Source organism: Cherax quadricarinatus, chromosome 1 (genome assembly GCF_038502225.1).
Source record: "Cherax quadricarinatus isolate ZL_2023a chromosome 1, ASM3850222v1, whole genome shotgun sequence".
Lineage (NCBI taxonomy): Eukaryota > Metazoa > Arthropoda > Malacostraca > Decapoda > Parastacidae > Cherax > Cherax quadricarinatus.
In genome coordinates, this window is record NC_091292.1 from 47,208,317 (window position 1) to 47,229,486 (window position 21,170).

Below are 21,170 nucleotides of genomic sequence, written 5' to 3' on the forward strand. Positions count from 1 at the left end.
GAATCAGTTGGTCTCTAGTGCACTAAACAAATCTACTAACACAGAAAATCTACAAAATTATTAGTTATGTATCATTAATATATGAACTATATATTTAAGGTATAACAGTAGACAAATTTATAATGATTTTTTAATGTAATTAGAAATTGCTTTTCTAGTGTAATATGCCGTTCATGACAGAAAATCTGTTGTGAGATCCGCAAAGAACGTTAGGTAAACAAAATGTGACATGTTATTATTGCAACCTTTCCATCTCCAAATCTGTTAAGTTGTTTACTGCCTGACACACCTCCTACACAGCTACGAAACATTGGCAGAGTAAGATGTCACATTAGTTGCATAAGTGTCCTATTATCTAACATATTATCGGTAATTCTAAATGAATGTTGTTTCCGCCTGCAATCTACCTACACGTTTACATCAACAAGATAGACTGTAATCCCCAAAATAAGAGATCAAAAACAAAGGGAAATTTAGATAAAGAGGGAGAAGAGGAGAAGCAGATTTTTTTGTAGAATACTGAGAGTTCGAGTAACTCTAATTTATTAATTTCAGGGAAGATAGAGACATGCTATGAAGTCGCAGTGCCAAGTTCGACATATTACTACGGTGACCTGCACGTCTTTGGCAGTGTTGCTGGTGTTAACATCAGTCGTACAGTGAGTATGTCTTTGAAGCGCTCCAACCAGGTTACCTTCATCCAGACTGACAAGTACCTCTACGAGCCTGGCGAGAACGTCAAGTTCAGAATTCTCACAGTGACTGGACCTTATTTAAACGTCTCTACTGACCAGGTAAGAGTTGGTAATACCAGAAAATGATCCTCTATAATAGCACAAGGTGACCTATAATAGTTACAGATAAATTTAATTTTTTAACCCAGAAAACATGAAAATACATGTGAACGTCCAATGTGGAAGAAGATTCTATAATAGCGGCAAGAGTGCATCGAGAAAACATTTATAACAAATAAATGCTAGAGTAATAACTGGCAGCAGGTTAGCAGATATAATAACAGACCTGTGAGTGATCATGTCGGAGGATCTCACCTTCAAGGACCATAACATTGTATCAATCGCATCTGCTAGAAAAATGACAGGATGGATAATGAGAACCTTCAAAACTAGGGATGCCAAGCCCATGATGACACTCTTCAGGTCACTTGTTCTATCAAGGCTGGAATATTGCTGCACACTAACAGCACCTTTCATGGCAGGTGAAATTGCTGACCTAGAAAATGTACAGAGAACCTTCACGGCGCGCATAACGGAGATAAAACACCTCAATTACTGGGAGCGCTTGAGGTTCCTAAACCTGTATTCCCTGGAACGCAGGCGGGAGAGATACATGATTATATACACCTGGAAAATCCTAGAGGGACTAGTACCAAACTTGCACACGAAAATCACTCCTTACGAAAGCAAAAGACTCGGCAGACCATGCAACATCCCCCCAATGACAAGCAGGAGTTCCACTAGCAGGTTAAGAGACAACACAATAAGTGTCAGCGGCCCAAGACTGTTCAACTGCCCCCCAGCATACATAAGCGGGATTACCAATAGACCCCTGGCAGTCTTCAAGCAGGCACTGGACAAGCACCTAAAGCCGGTACCTGACCAGCCGGGCTGTGGTTCGTACGTTGGATTGTGTGCAGCCAGCAGTAACAGCCTGTTTGATCAGACCCTGATCCACCATGAGGCCTGGTCACAGACCGGGCCGAGGGGGCGTTGACCCCCGGAACTCTCTCCAGGTAAACTCCAGGTAACCCTCCTAACTGATAATACTGGAGTTACTATTGATCATGAGAACTTCTACCATTGCTGCAGAAGAACGTCAACAATAACATTTATAACATAAAGGTCGCACTAGATCAAGCTGCCAATATCACACCCAAACTGGTCGTTAGTATCACACTGTGTGATTAAATATAAGCTGTGTCTCGTAAAAATTACTCTATACTGGATAAATAACAGCACTAAAATAAAACTGGAAAAAACACCATAGACCGACACAAGAAAAATTCAATATTCATTTTGTTTCAAATTGCCCTAGCAAATAAATTTTAATAAATGTTGCAATTTTATTACAAAAACATTATTTACTAAAAATAATTTAACCATTATGTGTAATAACACTCATTAATAATTATATTTCTTCTTCTTTTTCTTGATTTGTCGGTACTGTCCCGGTCCGGGCATTTTCCAAATGGTGACTCGGCCTTGACTCCCGTTCTCGGGAGTATCTCAGACTAATATCTGCCAAGGGAGGAGGTACAAGTACCTCACTTACTTTGGGACCAACTGTCCCCAGGCCTAGCCCCATTCCCTGCCCTCACTGGGCTCGTAGGGAGAAGTTAGACCTCATTGATCTGCCATCTTAGCCGCCCCAGAAGAGCTAATTGGAATGGCAGTTTTGTGAGGTGCAGCTGGTAACATGCTCTGGATCAGGCAACTTCCCCGCCCTAAGACAGCAGTGGGAGTGGTGTGCGAATTTAAATTTTAGTAAAATTCGAAGTGCATGCTGCAGTATTTTTATTTCCTCTTAATAAATATCAGTAAATATATAAATGAATTTGAGATATAGGATCTGAGAAGTTATCTACGTTGTTCTTTTTTCCATTCTATTTCTCTTTTTTTCAATGCATTTTATTTTCAAAAAGGTTCACATAAATTGTATAAAGCAGTGGTAGAAGAAGAAAATATTCAGCTCCGGGGAGAAACCTCTCGAGTTTTCACTTAAGTACGTATATATATATATATATATATATATATATATATATATATATATATATATATATATATATATATATATATATATATATATATATATATATATATATATATATATATATATATATATATATATATATATATATATATATATATATATTGTGACCAAGAACGAGAGGTATTGATCAGTAACAACACTGCACTAGCCAAGGACTCGAATCCATGCTGCTTTGGTCTGCCTCATGTTCGGTGAAAACACATGACCGGAACTGAATGCTGTACTCCCTACCCAAGGACACACGATGGTGTGAATGACTCTAAGCTAATTTCATTCTAGTCTCTGTTTGGGGACTAGAATGAAATTAGCCTAGAGTCATCCACGCCATCGTGTGTCCTTGGGTAACGAGTACAACATTCAGTTCTGCTGGATGCGCTACTCTTAAGGATCGTAGGGTCCAGTGGATAAGGGCGTCATGTGTTTTCGCCCACCATGAGGCAGGCCAAAGCAGCATGGGTTCGAGTCCTTGGCTAGTGTAGTGTTGTTATTGATCAATACCACTCGTTCATGGTCACAATTATATATATATATATATATATATATATATATATATATATATATATATATATATATATATATATATATATATATATATATATAGAGAGATTTATTTATTTATTTATAGATAGATAGATAACTACACTGCGAATAGTCAAGGAGCCGAACTCATGCTGCTTTGGCATGCCTCATGGTGGGTGAAAATGCATAATGCCTTAATCCACGGGACCACACATTCCTCAAAAAGTAGCACATCCAGCAGAACTGGATGTTGTACTTGCTATGCAAAGATATACGGTGGTGTGGATGACTCTATGGTAACTTCATTCTACTCGCTTGTTTCTGTATGGTGCATTAATATATATGCTTGTATATATCTATATACATACATTTATATATATATATATATATATATATATATATATATATATATATATATATCAATAACAACACTGCGCTAGCCAAGGATTCGAACTCATGTTGTACTGGCCTGCCTCATGGTAAGGGAGAACCACATGACGCTTTAAACCACAGGACCACCCAACCCTACAAGAATGGAGCAGCCAGCTGCTCTTGAGGCTAGTACACCAGAAGTTCCCACACCTCCGTATGCTCTCGGATGGCGGCCTGTGTGCTGGTAGCGCCATTCTTGTAGGGTTGGGTGGTCCTGTAGTTTAAAGCGTCATGTGGTTCTCGCTTACCATGAGGCAGGCCAGTACAACATGGGTTCGAATCCTTGGCTAGCGCAGTGTTGTTATTGATCAATACCACTCGTTCGTGGTTACAATAATATATATATGTCGTGCCGAATAGGCAGAACTTGCGATCTTGGCTTAAATAGCAACGCTCATCTTGCCATATAGGACAAGTGAAAATTTGTGTATGCAATAATTTCGCCAAAATCATTCTGAACCTAACGAAAAAAATATATTTCACTGTGTTTGTTTAGTATTAAATTATTGTAAACAAATCTAAAATATATTTAGTTGGGTTAGGCTAAAATAAATTGCGCTTGTTATAATAAGGTTAGGTAAGTTTTCTAAGTTGCTTTTGGTGCATAATTATAAATTTTTACATCAACATTAATGAAAAAAATATATCTTTAAACGTATAAGAGAAAATTTTAGAAAGGGCTTAATTTTAAATGAGTTCTTGCTAATTGACCAATTTTACATATTCGGCACGACATATATATATACATTTATATATACATATATGTCGTGCCGAATAGGCAGAACTTGCGATCTTGGCTTAAATAGCAACGCTCATCTTGCCAAATAGGACAAGTGAAAATTTGTGTATGCAATAATTTAGCCAAAATCATTCTGAACACAACGAAAAAAAATTATTTAACTGTGTTTGTTTAGTATTAAATTATTGTAAAGAAATCTAAAATATATTTAGTTGGGTTAGGCTAAAATAAATTGTTCTTGTTATAATAAGGTTAGGTAAGTTTTCTAAGTTCCTTTTGGTGGAAAATTATAAATTTTTACGTCAACATTAATGAAAAAAATATATCTATAAACCTATAAGAGAAAATTTTGGAAAGGACGTAATTTTAAATGAGTTCTTGCTAATTGACCAGTTTTACATATTCGGCACGACATATATATATATATATATATATATATATATATATATATATATATATATATATATATATATATATATATATATATATATATATATATATATATATATATATATATATATATATATATATATATATATATATATATATATATATATATATATATATATATATAGGTAGTAGGTTGGTAGACAGCAACCACTCAGGGAAGTACTACCGTCCTGCCAGATGACTGTGAAACAAAAACCTGTAACTGTTTTGCATGATGGTAGGATTGCTGGTTTCTTTTTCTGTCTCATAAACACGCTAGATAACAGGGATATCTTGCTACTCCTACTTACACTTTGGTCACACTTCACAGACACGCACATGCATATATATATATACATACATCTAGGTTTTTCTCCTTTTTCTAAATAGCTCTTGTTCTTTTTTATTTCTTCTATTGTCCATGGGGAAGTGGAAAAGAATCTTTCCTCCGTAAACCATGCGTGTCGTATGAGGCGACTAAAATGCCGGGAGTAATGGGCTAGTAACCCCTTCTCCTGTATACATTTACTAAAAAAGAGAAGAAGAAAACTTTATAAAACTGGGATGCTTAAATGTGCGTGGATGTAGTGCGGATGACAAGAAACAGATGATTGCTGATGTTATGAATGAAAAGAAGATGGATGTCCTGTCTCTAAGCGAAACAAAGCTGAAGGGGGTAGGAGAGTTTCAGTGGGGGGAAATAAATGGGATTAAATCTGGAGTATCTGAGAGAGTTAGAGCAAAGGAAGGGGTAGCAGTAATGTTAAAAGATCAGTTATGGAAGGAGAAAAGAGAATATGAATGTGAAAATTCAAGAATTATGTGGATTAAAGTAAAGGTTGGATGCGAGAAGTGGGTCATAATAAGCGTGTATGCACCTGGAGAAGAGAGGAATGCAGAGGAGAGAGAGAGATTTTGGGAGATGTTAAGTGAATGTATAGGAGCCTTTGAACCAAGTGAGAGAGTAATTGTGGTAGGGGACTTGAATGCTAAAGTAGGAGAAACTTTTAGAGAGGGTGTGGTAGGTAAGTTTGGGGTGCCAGGTGTAAATGATAATGGGAGCCCTTTGATTGAACTTTGTATAGAAAGGGGTTTAGTTATAGGTAATACATATTTTAAGAAAAAGAGGATAAATAAGTATACACGATATGATGTAGGGCGAAATGACAGTAGTTTGTTGGATTATGTATTGGTAGATAAAAGACTGTTGAGTAGACTTCAGGATGTACATGTTTATAGAGGGGCCACAGATATATCAGATCACTTTCTAGTTGTAGCTACACTGAGAGTAAAAGGTAGATGGGATACAAGGAGAATAGAAGCATCAGGGAAGAGAGAGGTGAAGGTTTATAAACTAAAAGAGGAGGCAGTTAGGGTAAGATATAAACAGCTATTGGAGGATAGATGGGCTAATGAGAGCATAGGCAATGGGGTCGAAGAGGTATGGGGTAGGTTTAAAAATGTAGTGTTAGAGTGTTCAGCAGAAGTTTGTGGTTACAGGAAAGTGGGTGCAGGAGAGAAGAGGAGCGATTGGTGGAATGATGATGTAAAGAGAGTAGTAAGGGAGAAAAAGTTAGCATATGAGAAGTTTTTACAAAGTAGAAGTGATGCAAGGAGGGAAGAGTATATGGAGAAAAAGAGAGAGGTAAAGAGAGTGGTGAAGCAATGTAAAAAGAGAGCAAATGAGAGAGTGGGTGAGATGTTATCAACAAATTTTGTTGAAAATAAGAAAAAGTTTTGGAGTGAGATTAACAAGTTAAGAAAGCCTAGAGAACAAATGGATTTGTCAGTTAAAAATAGGAGAGGAGAGTTATTAAATAGAGAGTTAGAGGTATTGGGAAGATGGAGGGAATATTTTGAGGAATTGTTAAATGTTGATGAAGATAGGGAAGCTGTGATTTCGTGTATAGGGCAAGGAGGAATAACATCTTGTAGGAGTGAGGAAGAGCCAGTTGTGAGTGTGGGGGAAGTTCGTGAGGCAGTAGGTAAAATGAAAGGGGGTAAGGCAGCCGGGATTGATGGGATAAAGATAGAAATGTTAAAAGCAGGTGGGGATATAGTTTTGGAGTGGTTGGTGCAATTATTTAATAAATGTATGGAAGAGGGTAAGGTACCTAGTGATTGGCAGAGAGCATGCATAGTTCCCTTGTATAAAGGCAAAGGGGATAAAAGAGAGTGCAAAAATTATAGGGGGATAAGTCTGTTGAGTGTACCTGGTAAAGTGTATGGTAGAGTTATAATTGAAAGAATTAAGAGTAAGACGGAGAATAGGATAGCAGATGAACAAGGAGGCTTTAGGAAAGGTAGGGGGTGTGTGGACCAGGTGTTTACAGTGAAACATATAAGTGAACAGCATTTAGATAAGGCTAAAGAGGTCTTTGTGGCATTTATGGATTTGGAAAAGGCGTATGACAGGGTGGATAGGGGGGCAATGTGGCAGATGTTGCAAGTGTATGGTGTAGGAGGTAGGTTACTGAAAGCAGTGAAGAGTTTTTACGAGGATAGCGAGGCTCAAGTTAGAGTATGTAGGAAAGAGGGAAATTTTTTCCCAGTAAAAGTAGGCCTTAGACAAGGATGTGTGATGTCACCGTGGTTGTTTAATATATTTATAGATGGGGTTGTAAGAGAAGTAAATGCGAGGGTCTTGGCAAGAGGCGTGGAGTTAAAAGATAAAGAAACACACACAAAGTGGGAGTTGTCACAGCTGCTCTTTGCTGATGACACTGTGCTTTTGGGAGATTCTGAAGAGAAGCTGCAGAGATTGGTGGATGAATTTGGTAGGGTGTGCAAAAGAAGAAAATTAAAGGTGAATACAGGAAAAAGTAAGGTTATGAGGATAACAAAAAGATTAGGTGATGAAAGATTGAATATCAGATTGGAGGGAGAGAGTATGGAGGAGGTGAACGTATTCAGATATTTGGGAGTGGACGTGTCAGCGGATGGGTCTATGAAAGATGAGGTGAATCATAGAATTGATGAGGGAAAAAGAGTGAGTGGTGCACTTAGGAGTCTGTGGAGACAAAGAACTTTGTCCTTAGAGGCAAAGAGGGGAATGTATGAGAGTATAGTTTTACCAACGCTCTTATATGGGTGTGAAGCGTGGGTGATGAATGTTGCAGCGAGGAGAAGGCTGGAGGCAGTGGAGATGTCATGTCTGAGGGCAATGTGTGGTGTGAATATAATGCAGAGAATTCGTAGTTTGGAAGTTAGGAGGAGGTGCGGGATTACCAAAACTGTTGTCCAGAGGGCTGAGGAAGGGTTGTTGAGGTGGTTCGCACATGTAGAGAGAATGGAGCGAAACAGAATGACTTCAAGAGTGTATCAGTCTGTAGTGGAAGGAAGGCGGGGTAGGGGTCGGCCTAGGAAGGGTTGGAGGGAGGGGGTAAAGGAGGTTTTGTGTGCGAGGGGCTTGGACTTCCAGCAGGCATGCGTGAGCGTGTTTGATAGGAGTGAATGGAGACAAATGGTTTTTAATACTTGACGTGCTGTTGGAGTGTGAGCAAAGTAACATTTATGAAGGGATTCAGGGAAACCGGCAGACCGGACTTGAGTCCTGGAGATGGGAAGTACAGTGCCTGCACTCTGAAGGAGGGGTGTTAATGTTGCAGTTTAAAAACTGTAGTGTAAAGCACCCTTCTGGCAAGACAGTGATGGAGTGAATGATGGTGAAAGTTTTTCTTTTTCGGGCCACCCTGCCTTGGTGGGAATCGGCCAGTGTGATAATAAAAAAAATAAAAAAAAAAATATATATATATATATATATATATATATATATATATATATATATATATATATATATATCTGTGTGTGTGTGTGTGTTTGTGTGTGTGTGTGTGTGTGTGTGTGTGTGTCGTGCCGAATAGGTAGAACTTGCGATCTTGGCTTAAATAGCAACGCTCATCTTGCCATATAGGACAAGTGAAAATTTGTGTATGCAATAATTTCGCCAAAATCATTCTGAACCTAACGAAAAAATATATTTCACTGTGTTTGTTTAGCTTTAAATTATTGTAAACAATTCTAAAATATATTTAGTTGGGTTAGGCTAAAATAAGTTGTTCTTGTTATAATAAGGTTAGGTAAGTTTTCTAAGTTCTTTTTAGTGCAAAATTATAAATTTTTACATCAACATTAATGAAAAAAATATATCTTTAAACATATAAGAAATTTTTTTTAGAAAGGACTTAATTTCAAATGAGTTCTTGCTAATTGACCAGTTTTACATATTCGGCACGACATGTATATATATATATATATATATATATATATATATATATATATATATATATATATATATATATATATATATATATATATATATATATATATATATATATATATATATATATATATATATATATATATATATATATATATATATATATATATATATATATATATATATATATATATATATATATATATATATATATGCAAAACAACCACTCTGAAAGAATAGAGAAATTCCAAGCGCTTTCGTGACTACTCACATTATCAAGGAACTATGAAAGTAAAGCATCCAAGGAAGCTATATAAGGGGTCTGGCAGGCACCTCACTATCAGATCCCACAACGGTTTAAACACCTGACGCGGGCCGACCCAACTTGGACAGGTCCTTGGCACAACTCACCCACAAACTATTCTACCCAAGAAATAAGAAATTTTAAAGATTATTTGTCCAGTGTATTATTAAATTCTTCCCAAATTCTATTAATTATAAATGGATCTAATTTATATAAACCAAAGGAAATATTCATATTATTGTCAAAACTGCTTTTTATGAAACAAGATTCAATTATATTCCTGTCGACCATGGACTTGCTTGATACTACTTTCTCAACTTTTTGAAAATCAATTGGATGGTTAAAATCTCTTACATGAATAAATAGAGCATTGGAATCTTGTCCAGTTCTAATGCTATATTTATGTTGTTTTAATCTTAGTTCGAGATTTTTACCAGTTTGACCGTAATAAACTTTATCGCAAATTTTACAAGGAATCTTATAGACACATCCATCAGCATTTTGGGGGGAATTCTTTATCAAAAGTTTTTTTACTGTATCAAGATTTTTGAATACAACTTTAATATTAAAAGTCTTAAGAAGAGAAGGCATATCAACCAAGTTTTCATGGTAAGGGAGAACCAACATATTTTTAGTTGAATAAGGCTGGTTGTCCCTTTTTGGATTGTAAAAAGTATTTCTAGCAACTTTAAAAGATTTATCAATTACATTTCTTGGGTATTTTAAATCATTACCTATTTCATAAATTTTGGATATTTCCTCATCTATGAACTCAGGACTACAAATTCGTAAAGCTCTCAGAAACATTGATGAGAAAACAGACAGTTTGACTCTATCTTGATGCGAGGAATAATAGTGGACATAGGAACAGTTATTAGTAGGTTTTCTGTAAATTTTAAATTTGAATTCATTATTACCCTTAATAATTAAAACATCTAGAAAAGGCAATGAGTTATTTTCTTCAAACTCAACAGTAAAGTTTATTGAATGGGCTAAGCTATTTAATTTTCCAAGGAAATGGTGTATATCTACATTTTTGGGCATAAGACACAAAATATCATCAACATATCTGAACCATTTAGCTCTATTAGGGAGGATTGTGTTAAGTAACCTTGTTTCAAAAAATTCCATGTATAGATTACTAAGAACAGGTGAAAGAGGATTTCCCATTGCCATACCAAACTTCTGAGTGTAAAATTTATCATTAAATACAAATTTTGCATCAACAATGCAAAGTTTAATAAGTTTAATGATAGTAGGAACTGGCAATGGTAAATCATAGTTAACGAGTTCTTCAGATAAGAAACTTAATAAATCATCAACAGGAACTTTCGTAAACAAGGAAGTAACATCAAAACTAACCATGTTAAAATCATTTAAGTCAGTCAAAGAGCTTAATTTATCAACCAAGTCTATGTTGTTTTTAACATTAAAGTTAGAAATTTTGCCAACAATAGGGCTCAAAATATCAACAAGCCATTTGGATAATTTATATGAAACTGACCCTATGGAGCTAATAATTGGTCTGACTGGATTCCCTGGTTTGTGTGTTTTTATTAGTCCATACATGTAAGGCAAAGATGGATTAGTGGAAGTAAATTGTTTGACTAATTCATCTTTGCCTTTCAGTAGAAGTTTTATTGTTTTATTGAAATTGCTGTTAACGGTTTCTAGGGGATTTTTCCTAAGTTTAGAATAGGTTTCAGTATCATCTAAGAGATTATTCATTTTTTCTTGGTAATCATTTTCTTTCATAATTACTATTGCATTTATTTTGTCTGCTTTAGTAAGGCGCAAATTTTTATTGTTATTAAGTGTATCATAAGACTTAAAGAATCTTTGAGGGCAATTGGGAATGTTTGGTTTTAACATAGAGCTATATACCATTCCTTTACTAATATTAATTTCATCAGAGGATAAATCAGAAAATTTTTCAAAGTTACAAAAGGCTTTTGCAATTTCAACATTATTAAGTTTTTTTGAAGTTGCAAAACTTAAGCCAAAACCTAGAGCAGCAGTTGTATGTTTGTCTAAAATTTCATCTGATAAGTTAATTACAAAATTGTTATTAGCATGCTTTGTCCAATCACTATTTTCAATTAAAATGTCTAATTTTCTTTGTAGTTTGCTCTTGAGTTCATTACAAATTCTTCTGAGTTTATTATAGCAATGATCCAACATACTGTGTTTCCATTCTGATGGAATGGCCTGATTAAAAGAGTATTTTTTGTTTCTCAATATTTTGAATGCTTCCTTCTCCTGTATTTTAGTTATTTCAATATGTTTCTGAAGAATAATTCTCATAAAATCATCAAAAAAACTTAATAATGTTGAAATTGCAAAAGCCTTTTGTAACTTTGAAAAATTTTCTGATTTATCCTCTGATGAAATTAATATTAGTAAAGGAATGGCATATAGCTCTATGTTAAAACCAAACATTCCCAATTGCCCTCAAAGATTCTTTAAGTCTTATGATACACTTAATAACAATAAAAATTTGCGCCTTACTAAAGCAGACAAAATAAATGCAATAGTAATTATGAAAGAAAATGATTACCAAGAAAAAATGAATAATCTCTTAGATGATACTGAAACCTATTCTAAACTTAGGAAAAATCCCCTAGAAACCGTTAACAGCAATTTCAATAAAACAATAAAACTTCTACTGAAAGGCAAAGATGAATTAGTCAAACAATTTACTTCCACTAATCCATCTTTGCCTTACATGTATGGACTAATAAAAACACACAAACCAGGGAATCCAGTCAGACCAATTATTAGCTCCATAGGGTCAGTTTCTTATAAATTATCCAAATGGCTTGTTGATATTTTGAGCCCTATTGTTGGCAAAATTTCTAACTTTAATGTTAAAAACAACATAGACTTGGTTGATAAATTAAGCTCCTTGACTGACTTAAATGATTTTAACATGGTTAGTTTTGATGTTACTTCCTTGTTTACGAAAGTTCCTGTTGATGATTTATTAAGTTTCTTATCTGAAGAACTCGTTAACTATGATTTACCATTGCCAGTTCCTACTATCATTAAACTTATTAAACTTTGCATTGTTGATGCAAAATTTGTATTTAATGATAAATTTTACACTCAGAAGTTTGGTATGGCAATGGGAAATCCTCTTTCACCTGTTCTTAGTAACCTATACATGGAATTTTTTGAAACAAGGTTACTTAACACAATCCTCCCTAATAGAGCTAAATGGTTCAGATATGTTGATGATATTTTGTGTCTTATGCCCAAAAATGTAGATATACACCATTTCCTTGGAAAATTAAATAGCTTAGCCCATTCAATAAACTTTACTGTTGAGTTTGAAGAAAATAACTCATTGCCTTTTCTAGATGTTTTAATTATTAAGGGTAATAATGAATTCAAATTTAAAATTTACAGAAAACCTACTAATAACTGTTCCTATGTCCACTATTATTCCTCGCATCAAGATAGAGTCAAACTGTCTGTTTTCTCATCAATGTTTCTGAGAGCTTTACGAATTTGTAGTCCTGAGTTCATAGATGAGGAAATATCCAAAATTTATGAAATAGGTAATGATTTAAAATACCCAAGAAATGTAATTGATAAATCTTTTAAAGTTGCTAGAAATACTTTTTACAATCCAAAAAGGGACAACCAGCCTTATTCAACTAAAAATATGTTGGTTCTCCCTTACCATAAAAACTTGGTTGATATGCCTTCTCTTCTTAAGACTTTTAAAATTAAAGTTGTATTCAAAAATCTTGATACAGTAAAAAAACTTTTGATAAAGAATTCCCCCCAAAATGCTGATGGATGTGTCTATAAGATTCCTTGTAAAATTTGCGATAAAGTTTATTACGGTCAAATTGGTAAAAATCTCGAACTAAGATTAAAACAACATAAATATAGCATTAGAACTGGACAAGATTCCAATGTTCTATTTATTCATGTAAGAGATTTTAACCATCCAATTGATTTTCAAAAAGTTGAGAAAGTAGTATCAAGCAAGTCCATGGTCGACAGGAATATAATTGAATCTTGTTTCATAAAAAGCAGTTTTGACAATAATATGAATATTTCCTTTGGTTTATATAAATTAGATCCATTTATAATTAATAGAATTTGGGAAGAATTTAATAATACACTGGACAAATAATCTTTAAAATTTCTTATTTCTTGGGTAGAATAGTTTGTGGGGTGAGTTGTGCCAAGGACCTATCCAAGTTGGGTCGGCGCGCGTCAGATGTTTAAACCGTTGTGGGATCTGATAGTGAGGTGCCGGCCAGACCCCTTATATAGCTTCCTTGGATGCTTTACTTTCATAGTTCCTTGATAATGTGAGTAGTCACGAAAGCGCTTGGAATTTCTCTATTCTTTCAGAGTGGTTGTTTTGCATATTCTGAAATCACCTGTTTACTGTGATCTTATTGCATATATATATATATATATATATATATATATATATATATATATATATATATATATATATATATATATATATATATATATATATATATATATATATATGTCGTGCCGAATAGGCAGAACTTGCGATCTTGGCTTAAATAGCAACGCTCATCTTGCCATATAGGACAAGTGAAAATTTGTGTATGCAATAATTTCGCCAAAATCATTCTGAACCTAACGAAAAAAATATATTTCACTGTGTTTGTTTAGTATTAAATTATTGTAAACAAATCTAAAATATATTTAGTTGGGTTAGGCTAAAATAAATTGTTCTTGTTATAATAAGGTTAGGTAAGTTTTCTAAGATTCTTTTGGTGCAAAATTAAAAATTTTTACATTAACATTAATGAAAAAAATATATCTTTAAACGTATAAGAGAAAATTTCAGAAAGGACTTAATTTTAAATGAGTTCTTGCTAATTGACCAGTTTTACCTATTCGGCACGACATATATATATATATATATATATATATATATATATATATATATATATATATATATATATATATATATATATATATATATATATATATATATATATATATATATATATATATATATATATATATATATATATATATATATATATATGTATGTATGAAATTAAGACACATGTGCAACATCTGGGTTTCTTTATTGTAGACGTTTCGCCATCCAGTGGCTTTATCAATACAAATTCCAGGACATAACTTGAATACAGTATAACTATATACAGAAGATGAGGTAATCAGTCCCTCAACCTAGCAGTAGGTGCGAGGAGTACCATAGCCGTGGAAATTCTGAAGCAGAAGCAAGGAGCCTGGCGCTTATATACTAACGTCAGGTCAGGTGTAGCAGATGAAGGCATAGTCACTGGTAGGCGGGATTCCCCAGTGGAAGTAGGTCCTTCCCAAAGAGATGGGTTAGTTGTAGTAGTAATTGTCGAAGTCGTGAAGGTTATGTAGATGTCCTCAGAATCACAAATTAAGGGATTTTGAATAATAAACAGCGCTCTATCTACTTTGTTCAGTTCACACAGGGTTGGGCATGGGAACGTAGGATCGATTCCTGGCCAAGCTATTGTTCCGAATAGGTAAAGCTGTTCAATCAGCAAGAACTCATTGAGGATTACATCCTTTCTAAAAAATTCTCTTATATGTTTATTTAAGAGGTTACAATGCTTTAATAATAAACAACGATAATGAAATATATTTTTTCGTTAGGTTTAGTAATGATTTTTGGGAAATTATTGCACTCACAAATTTTCCCTTGCCTTATTCGGCAAGGGACATATATAATGAAAAAGGAAAAGGGTGGATGAGGGTCTCGAACTGCGGTTCATAAAATGACAGTTCGACGCTCAACCTTCTAGGTTCACCCAGGCCTCTAGAAGTAATAAATATATTGGGACGAGTGAAGCAGTCCAGTTGGGTTACAGATGGTTCCTTTGACTGAATATAGTACATTAAGTTTTACCTACGAATCCTTCCTAATAGAGTCCTGGGTTAACCTAGACCGTAGAGCGTAGACTGTTAATTTACGGACCGTGGTTTGAGCCCCTCGTCCGTCTTTTCGTTTATTCATCGTCAGTTGTTCATAGGAACTTAATTTGAGCTCACATATACATATTTACATGCCGTATATAAAGTTTCTATTTAATATGTATGAATCAGTCATTAAGTTTATATAACTAATCTGGTCACCTTTCTAACAGTATCCGTTGGTATGGGTCGAAACTCCTTCCCGCACACGTATCGCTCAGTGGAAGACAGTTGACAACACTGCCGGCCTCGTCCACCTCGACTTCGATCTCGCTGATGAACCCGAGAAGGTGAGACACTGTTACTCTCTGCACAAGGTGAGAGACGGTGGTGAGGAACCTGGGAATGAAACTGTATTAATGAACATCGTGGGAGACGATCTCATTTTTAGAGAAAGACTGAAAAATTATTGTGATATATAATAAGATTAATTGTTAAATGGAATTAAGAGAAAATAGAAACAGTTTTAGTAAATGTGAAGAATCAAAAGATGAACATAGTAATGGTGCTCTGTTTTTATAGTCCGTTTCTCTTTTTCTGAAGAAAATGAAATAGAGATGGGTGCAAAAATATGCATTTAGGTCTATTTGTGAGGGAGTTAAATGCCAAAAAACATTGTATGTTAGTCCGTCATGGCTAAAAAATCTGCAGGATGTCTGACTATCAATATATATTCGGCACTGACAACAACGGGTGTGAAGGTTAAGCTTGATACGATTCACTAGGAAAGAGGATAAATGTTTCTTCATGAGGGTCTTACTCATATGATAACCCGCCACTGGAGTTTCTGGTCATCTGATCGAGGCCTCCCATTGGCTTACCGGTTCACCCCTTTAATTTTATTTTTAAGATATAACGGGTATGAAGTCATCCATCTCGCTGAGCAGTTTCAGATGATGATGGTATTTAAAAGTTACTAAACAGGCATAAAGAACATATGTCATTCAATGTACAATGGTTTCATAAATGCCGAAGGAGGCTTTTATGTATCTGGAAAATAAGTTCAGGGATTTCTTTTATTCCGTCCAGATCTCTGTAATTGACGAGTCTCTGGTCTTTTGCAGAGACAGAATATCATTAAATAGGTAAATGTGCTCCCAGCAATAGAAATCACTTTGGTATCAAACTGATCGTTTTGTGTGGTTGTGAGAGTGACTAGGTATTACATTTGACTATGTACACTGGACTGAAAACAATGGAAAATTACAAAGTCGTTATTTATTATATTTTATTTAAAACATTACAATACTTGAAAATTAATAACATGACCTACATCATGTATGATAACCGTCTGTTGCCTAAAACACACCACACGCACAACAGCATGTGGGAACTACTCTCCCCCCCATTGACCCCCACCCGTGCACCTGCTCTAATCTGACTTGTTTTACAAAGGAACATGAAAAACAACCGTCATAAATGATTACACATATACAGTAACAGTCCAATTATCCTGCTATCCAACGGTTGTGCAATATGCGGTCAGTGGTCAAGTGCGGTCATACCGCTAAGCTCTTGGGAGTTAGCGTGGGCTGTTACCCATACCATGGCTTGTTGTAGTGCTTTAGAATCTCAGGTTCAAGTGTTGAAGAAGGAGATTCTACTTCTTCAGGAGGAAAATAGGAAGCTGAAGCTTCGCATAGATGAGTTTGGGAGCGATTGTGAGAAGGATTTAGCTGGTAAGGTAGGAATGGTCACCAGCAGTGATAGTGGCAGCCACTTTAAATGGCAAGTGGTTCACAGTTCAGGAAGAAGGAAGATGAGGAGAGTTAATAAAGAAGATGTGAAGGTAGGAAATCGATTCTCTGTTCTCCAAGACGAGTGTACTTCAGTGGTTAGTGAGGTTGAAGGTACCACTGATTCCCCTGCTAATCAAGGTAAGAATATTTTAATAGTAGGCGATTCTCAGGTAAAATATATGGACCGTGCATTTTGTAACAGAGACAGAAAGGTCAGACAGAGAGTGTGTCTTCCTAGAGCTGGTGTTGGCGACATAGTCAGCAGGTTGGACAATATTATGGCAAGTAATGGGAACAAGCATATTATCTGTCTTAGTGCTGGGGGTAATGACATTGAGAAGGGGAGGAGAGAGGAGCTCCTGGATAAGTACAGGTCAGCCATAGAAGTAGTTAGGTCTAAGGGAGGGATCCCAGTCATATGTAGCATCTTGCCTAGAAAGGGAGTGGGCAATGGATGGATGTCTAGGGCAATTGGTATAAATCGCTGGCTAGACAGGTACTGCATGGAACTTGCAATCCCATTCATTGATAAAAAGAACCTTTTCTTTCGCAAACGTGATATGTATGCAAGGAACGGGGTTCATCTCTCTGAGGATGGAGTGGTTGCATTAGCCAATTCAATTGAGAGGGTAATTGATGACTTGTCTAGGAATTTAAACTGATAGATTATAGAGGTATGGGTGTTTGTGGGAAACAATCAGGCTGCAGCATTAGGGTTAAAAACAGCAGTTATTACCGGGATACCTCAGGGATATGTTTAAAAGACAATATTCAAAATAAAGTTGCTAGTAATGGCAAATCAATTGATCAACAAACAAAGAGAGATAGTAGAGGGCAACGAGTGACTAGCTCCCTTAAGGTTTGCTATACAAACAATAGGAGTCTAAGAAATAAGGTAGATGAGCTAAAATTACTTGCAAGTGTAGATAATATAGATATTATTGGTACAACTGAGACCTGGTTCAACCTGAAAGATAGAGAAATGCCTTCTGAATGCAACATACAGGGTTATAAACTATTCCACACTGATAGGGCCAACAGGAAGGGTGGTGGTGTGGCGATGTATGTCAGAGAAATTTTAAATTGTTGTCTTAGACATGATATAAGATTAGAAACATCGAACACAGAATCGGTTTGGCTTCAGTTTCTCGAGGGTCGTGACATATTAATTTTGGGAGTGATTTATAGGCCTCCAAACCTTGGTAGGGAGTGCAGTAAGATGCTATGGGACGAAATTCATAAGGCATCTAGATATGAAAATGTTGTGATAATGGGAAATTTTAACTTTAGACAAATTGATTGGAACAATATGACAGGAAATCTTGAGTCTAGTGACTTTCTTGATACGGTTTAGGATTGGTTTTTAGAACAGGTTGTGATAGAACCAGCTAGAGGAAACAATCTGCTTGACTTAGCTCTTGCCAACAAAGATTCACTAATTAATAATCTTGAGGTTAATTATGAGCTTGGGGAAAGTGATTACAAATCACTTAGTTTCAATATATCATGGAATTACCCAGATAACTCCAATCAAATCTCTGGCCCAGATTTTCGCTTGGCCGACTTCATGGGACTGAAAAATTACTTGGGTAGGCTAAATTGGGATGTCCTGACTATGGGTCAGGTAGGTGATCTTGGTTGCCAATATGACGTTTTTCAGAGCATAGTTCTAGCTGCCAAGACAACTTTTGTTCCGAGTAGGGAAATTAGATCTAACAAAAATGATCCCAAATGGATGACCAATAGATTAAAACATCTCATCGGTCAAAAGAGAGGTATATATAGGCGTATCAAAAGAGGGGATGGGCAGTTAAGAAATCAATATATTCAATTAAAGAGAGAAATAAAAAAGGGAATAAGAAAAGCAAAAAGAGATTATGAGGCTAAGGTCGCAAGGGATTCAAAGACTAACCCAAAAGGGTTCTTTCAGGTATACAGAAGTAAGATTACGGACAAGATTGGCCCACTTAAGGTAACTCTGGTCAGATCACTGACAATGATAAGGATATGTGTGAAATTCTAAATACCTACTTCCTCTCAGTTTTCACCCAGGAAAATACTAGCGATATTCCTGAAATAATAGATTACGTAGAACAGGATGATAATAAACTATGTACGATTGCGGTAACTATTGACATGGTCCTCAGACAAATAGAGAAACTAAAACCTAACAAATCCCCAGGTCCTGATGAACTGTTTGCAAGGGTGTTAAAGGAATGTAAAGAGGAACTTAGCATACCTTTGGCTGATCTTTTTAACATATCACTACAAACGGGCATAGTGCCTGATAAGTGGAAAATGGCAGGTGGCAGGTCCTTGGCTTCGAACTATAGACCAATAAGCTTTACCTCCATAGTGGGAAAATTTATGGAATCAATAATTGCCGAAGCAATTCGTAGCCATCTTGACAGGCACAGATTGATTAATGATTCTCAACACGGTTTTACAAAGGGGCGCTCCTGTCTTACGAATTTACTAACTTTTTTCACTGAGGTGTTTGAGGAGGTAGATCATGGTAATGAATATGATATTGTGTATATGGACTTCAGTAAGGCTTTCGATAGAGTTCCACACCAGAGGCTATTGAGGAAACTTAGAGCACACGGAATAGGAGGAGAATTTTTTTCCTGGGTAGAGGCATGACTGACAAATAGACAGCAGAGAGTTTGCATAAATGGGGAGAAATCAGAATGGGGGCACGTCACAAGCGGTGTTCCTCAGGGGTCAGTGTTGGGCCCGTTGTTGTTCACAATTTACATAAACGACATAGATGAGGGAATAAATAGCGACATAAGCAAATTTGCTGATGACACCAAAATAGGCTGTCCAATCCATTCTAATAAGGACATTAGAGCACTCCAGGATGATTTGAATAGACTGACGCAATGGTCGGAGAAGTGGCAGATGCAGTTTAATATTGACAAATGCAAAGTTCTAAATGTTGGAGAGTTAAATAACCATGCCATATATAAACTAAATAAAGTAGATCTTAATACTACCGATTGCAAAAAGGATTTAGGAGTTCTGGTTAGCAGTAACCTAAAACAAAGACAACAGTGCATTAGTGTTCACAATAAAGCTAACAGAATTCTTGGCTTCATATCTAGAAGTATAAATAATAGAAGTCCTCAGGTTGTTCTTCAACTCTATATATCCTTGGTTAGGCCTCATTTAGACTATGCTGCTCAGTTCTGGTCAGCGTACTACAGAATGGATATAAATGCTCTGGAAAACGTGCAAAGGAAGATGACAAAGATGATCCCATGTATCAGAAATCTTCCCTATGAGGATAGACTGAGGGCCCTGAATCTGCACTCTCTCGAAAGGCGTAGAATTAGGGAGGATATGATCGAGGTGTATAAATGGAAAACAGGAATAAATAAAGGGGATGTAAATATTGTGCTGAAAATTTCCAGCCAAGACAGGACTCGCAGAAATGGTTTCAAGTTGGAAAAATTCAGATTCAGGAAGGATATAGGAAAGCAGTGGTTTGGTAATAGAGTTGTGGATGAGTGGAAGAAGCTCCCGAGTACAGTTTTTGAGGCTAAAACGTTGTGTAGTTTTAAAAATAGGTTGGATAAATACATTAGTGGGTGTGGGTGGGTGTGAGTTGGACCTGACTAGCTTGTGCTGCTGGGTCTGGTACAGTGCTCCATCCTTGAGTGGGGATGACCAGACTGGGTGGGTCATTGGGATATTCTGGGGGGTGGGTCATTGGTCTATTCCGGTGGGGGACATGGACCTGCTCTGCATGGGTCAGTAGGCCTGTTGCAGTGTTCCTTCTTTCTTATGTTCTTATGTTCTTATGTTTCTCAGCAGGTATGAAAACCTTTTGTAACCTAAACTCACACCTGCACAAAAGGGTGGGAAGATTCCTCGCCTGCTGCCATTGTGTTTCCCACCTACTCACATCCTGTAGTAACATATCAGAAAATTTGTACAGACATGTAAATCAAAAGACCATGTAAAAAAATCCACTAATGGGAAATATTCGGTCCTCAGGCCACTTGCGGTAGACGCTAC

General features: G+C 35.9%; 1 protein-coding gene across 1 annotated transcript in view; it reads left to right on the forward strand.

The window, feature by feature from the left end:
* LOC138852813 (murinoglobulin-2-like) overlaps positions 1-21,170 on the forward strand; it is a 348,116-nt gene that overhangs the window by 19,849 nt on the left and 307,097 nt on the right. Inside the window, exons 2-3 of the mRNA XM_070085802.1 lie at positions 556-794; positions 15,582-15,698. Of these exons, the coding sequence (XP_069941903.1) occupies positions 556-794; positions 15,582-15,698 (356 nt within the window). The remainder of the gene's footprint in view (positions 1-555; positions 795-15,581; positions 15,699-21,170) is intronic.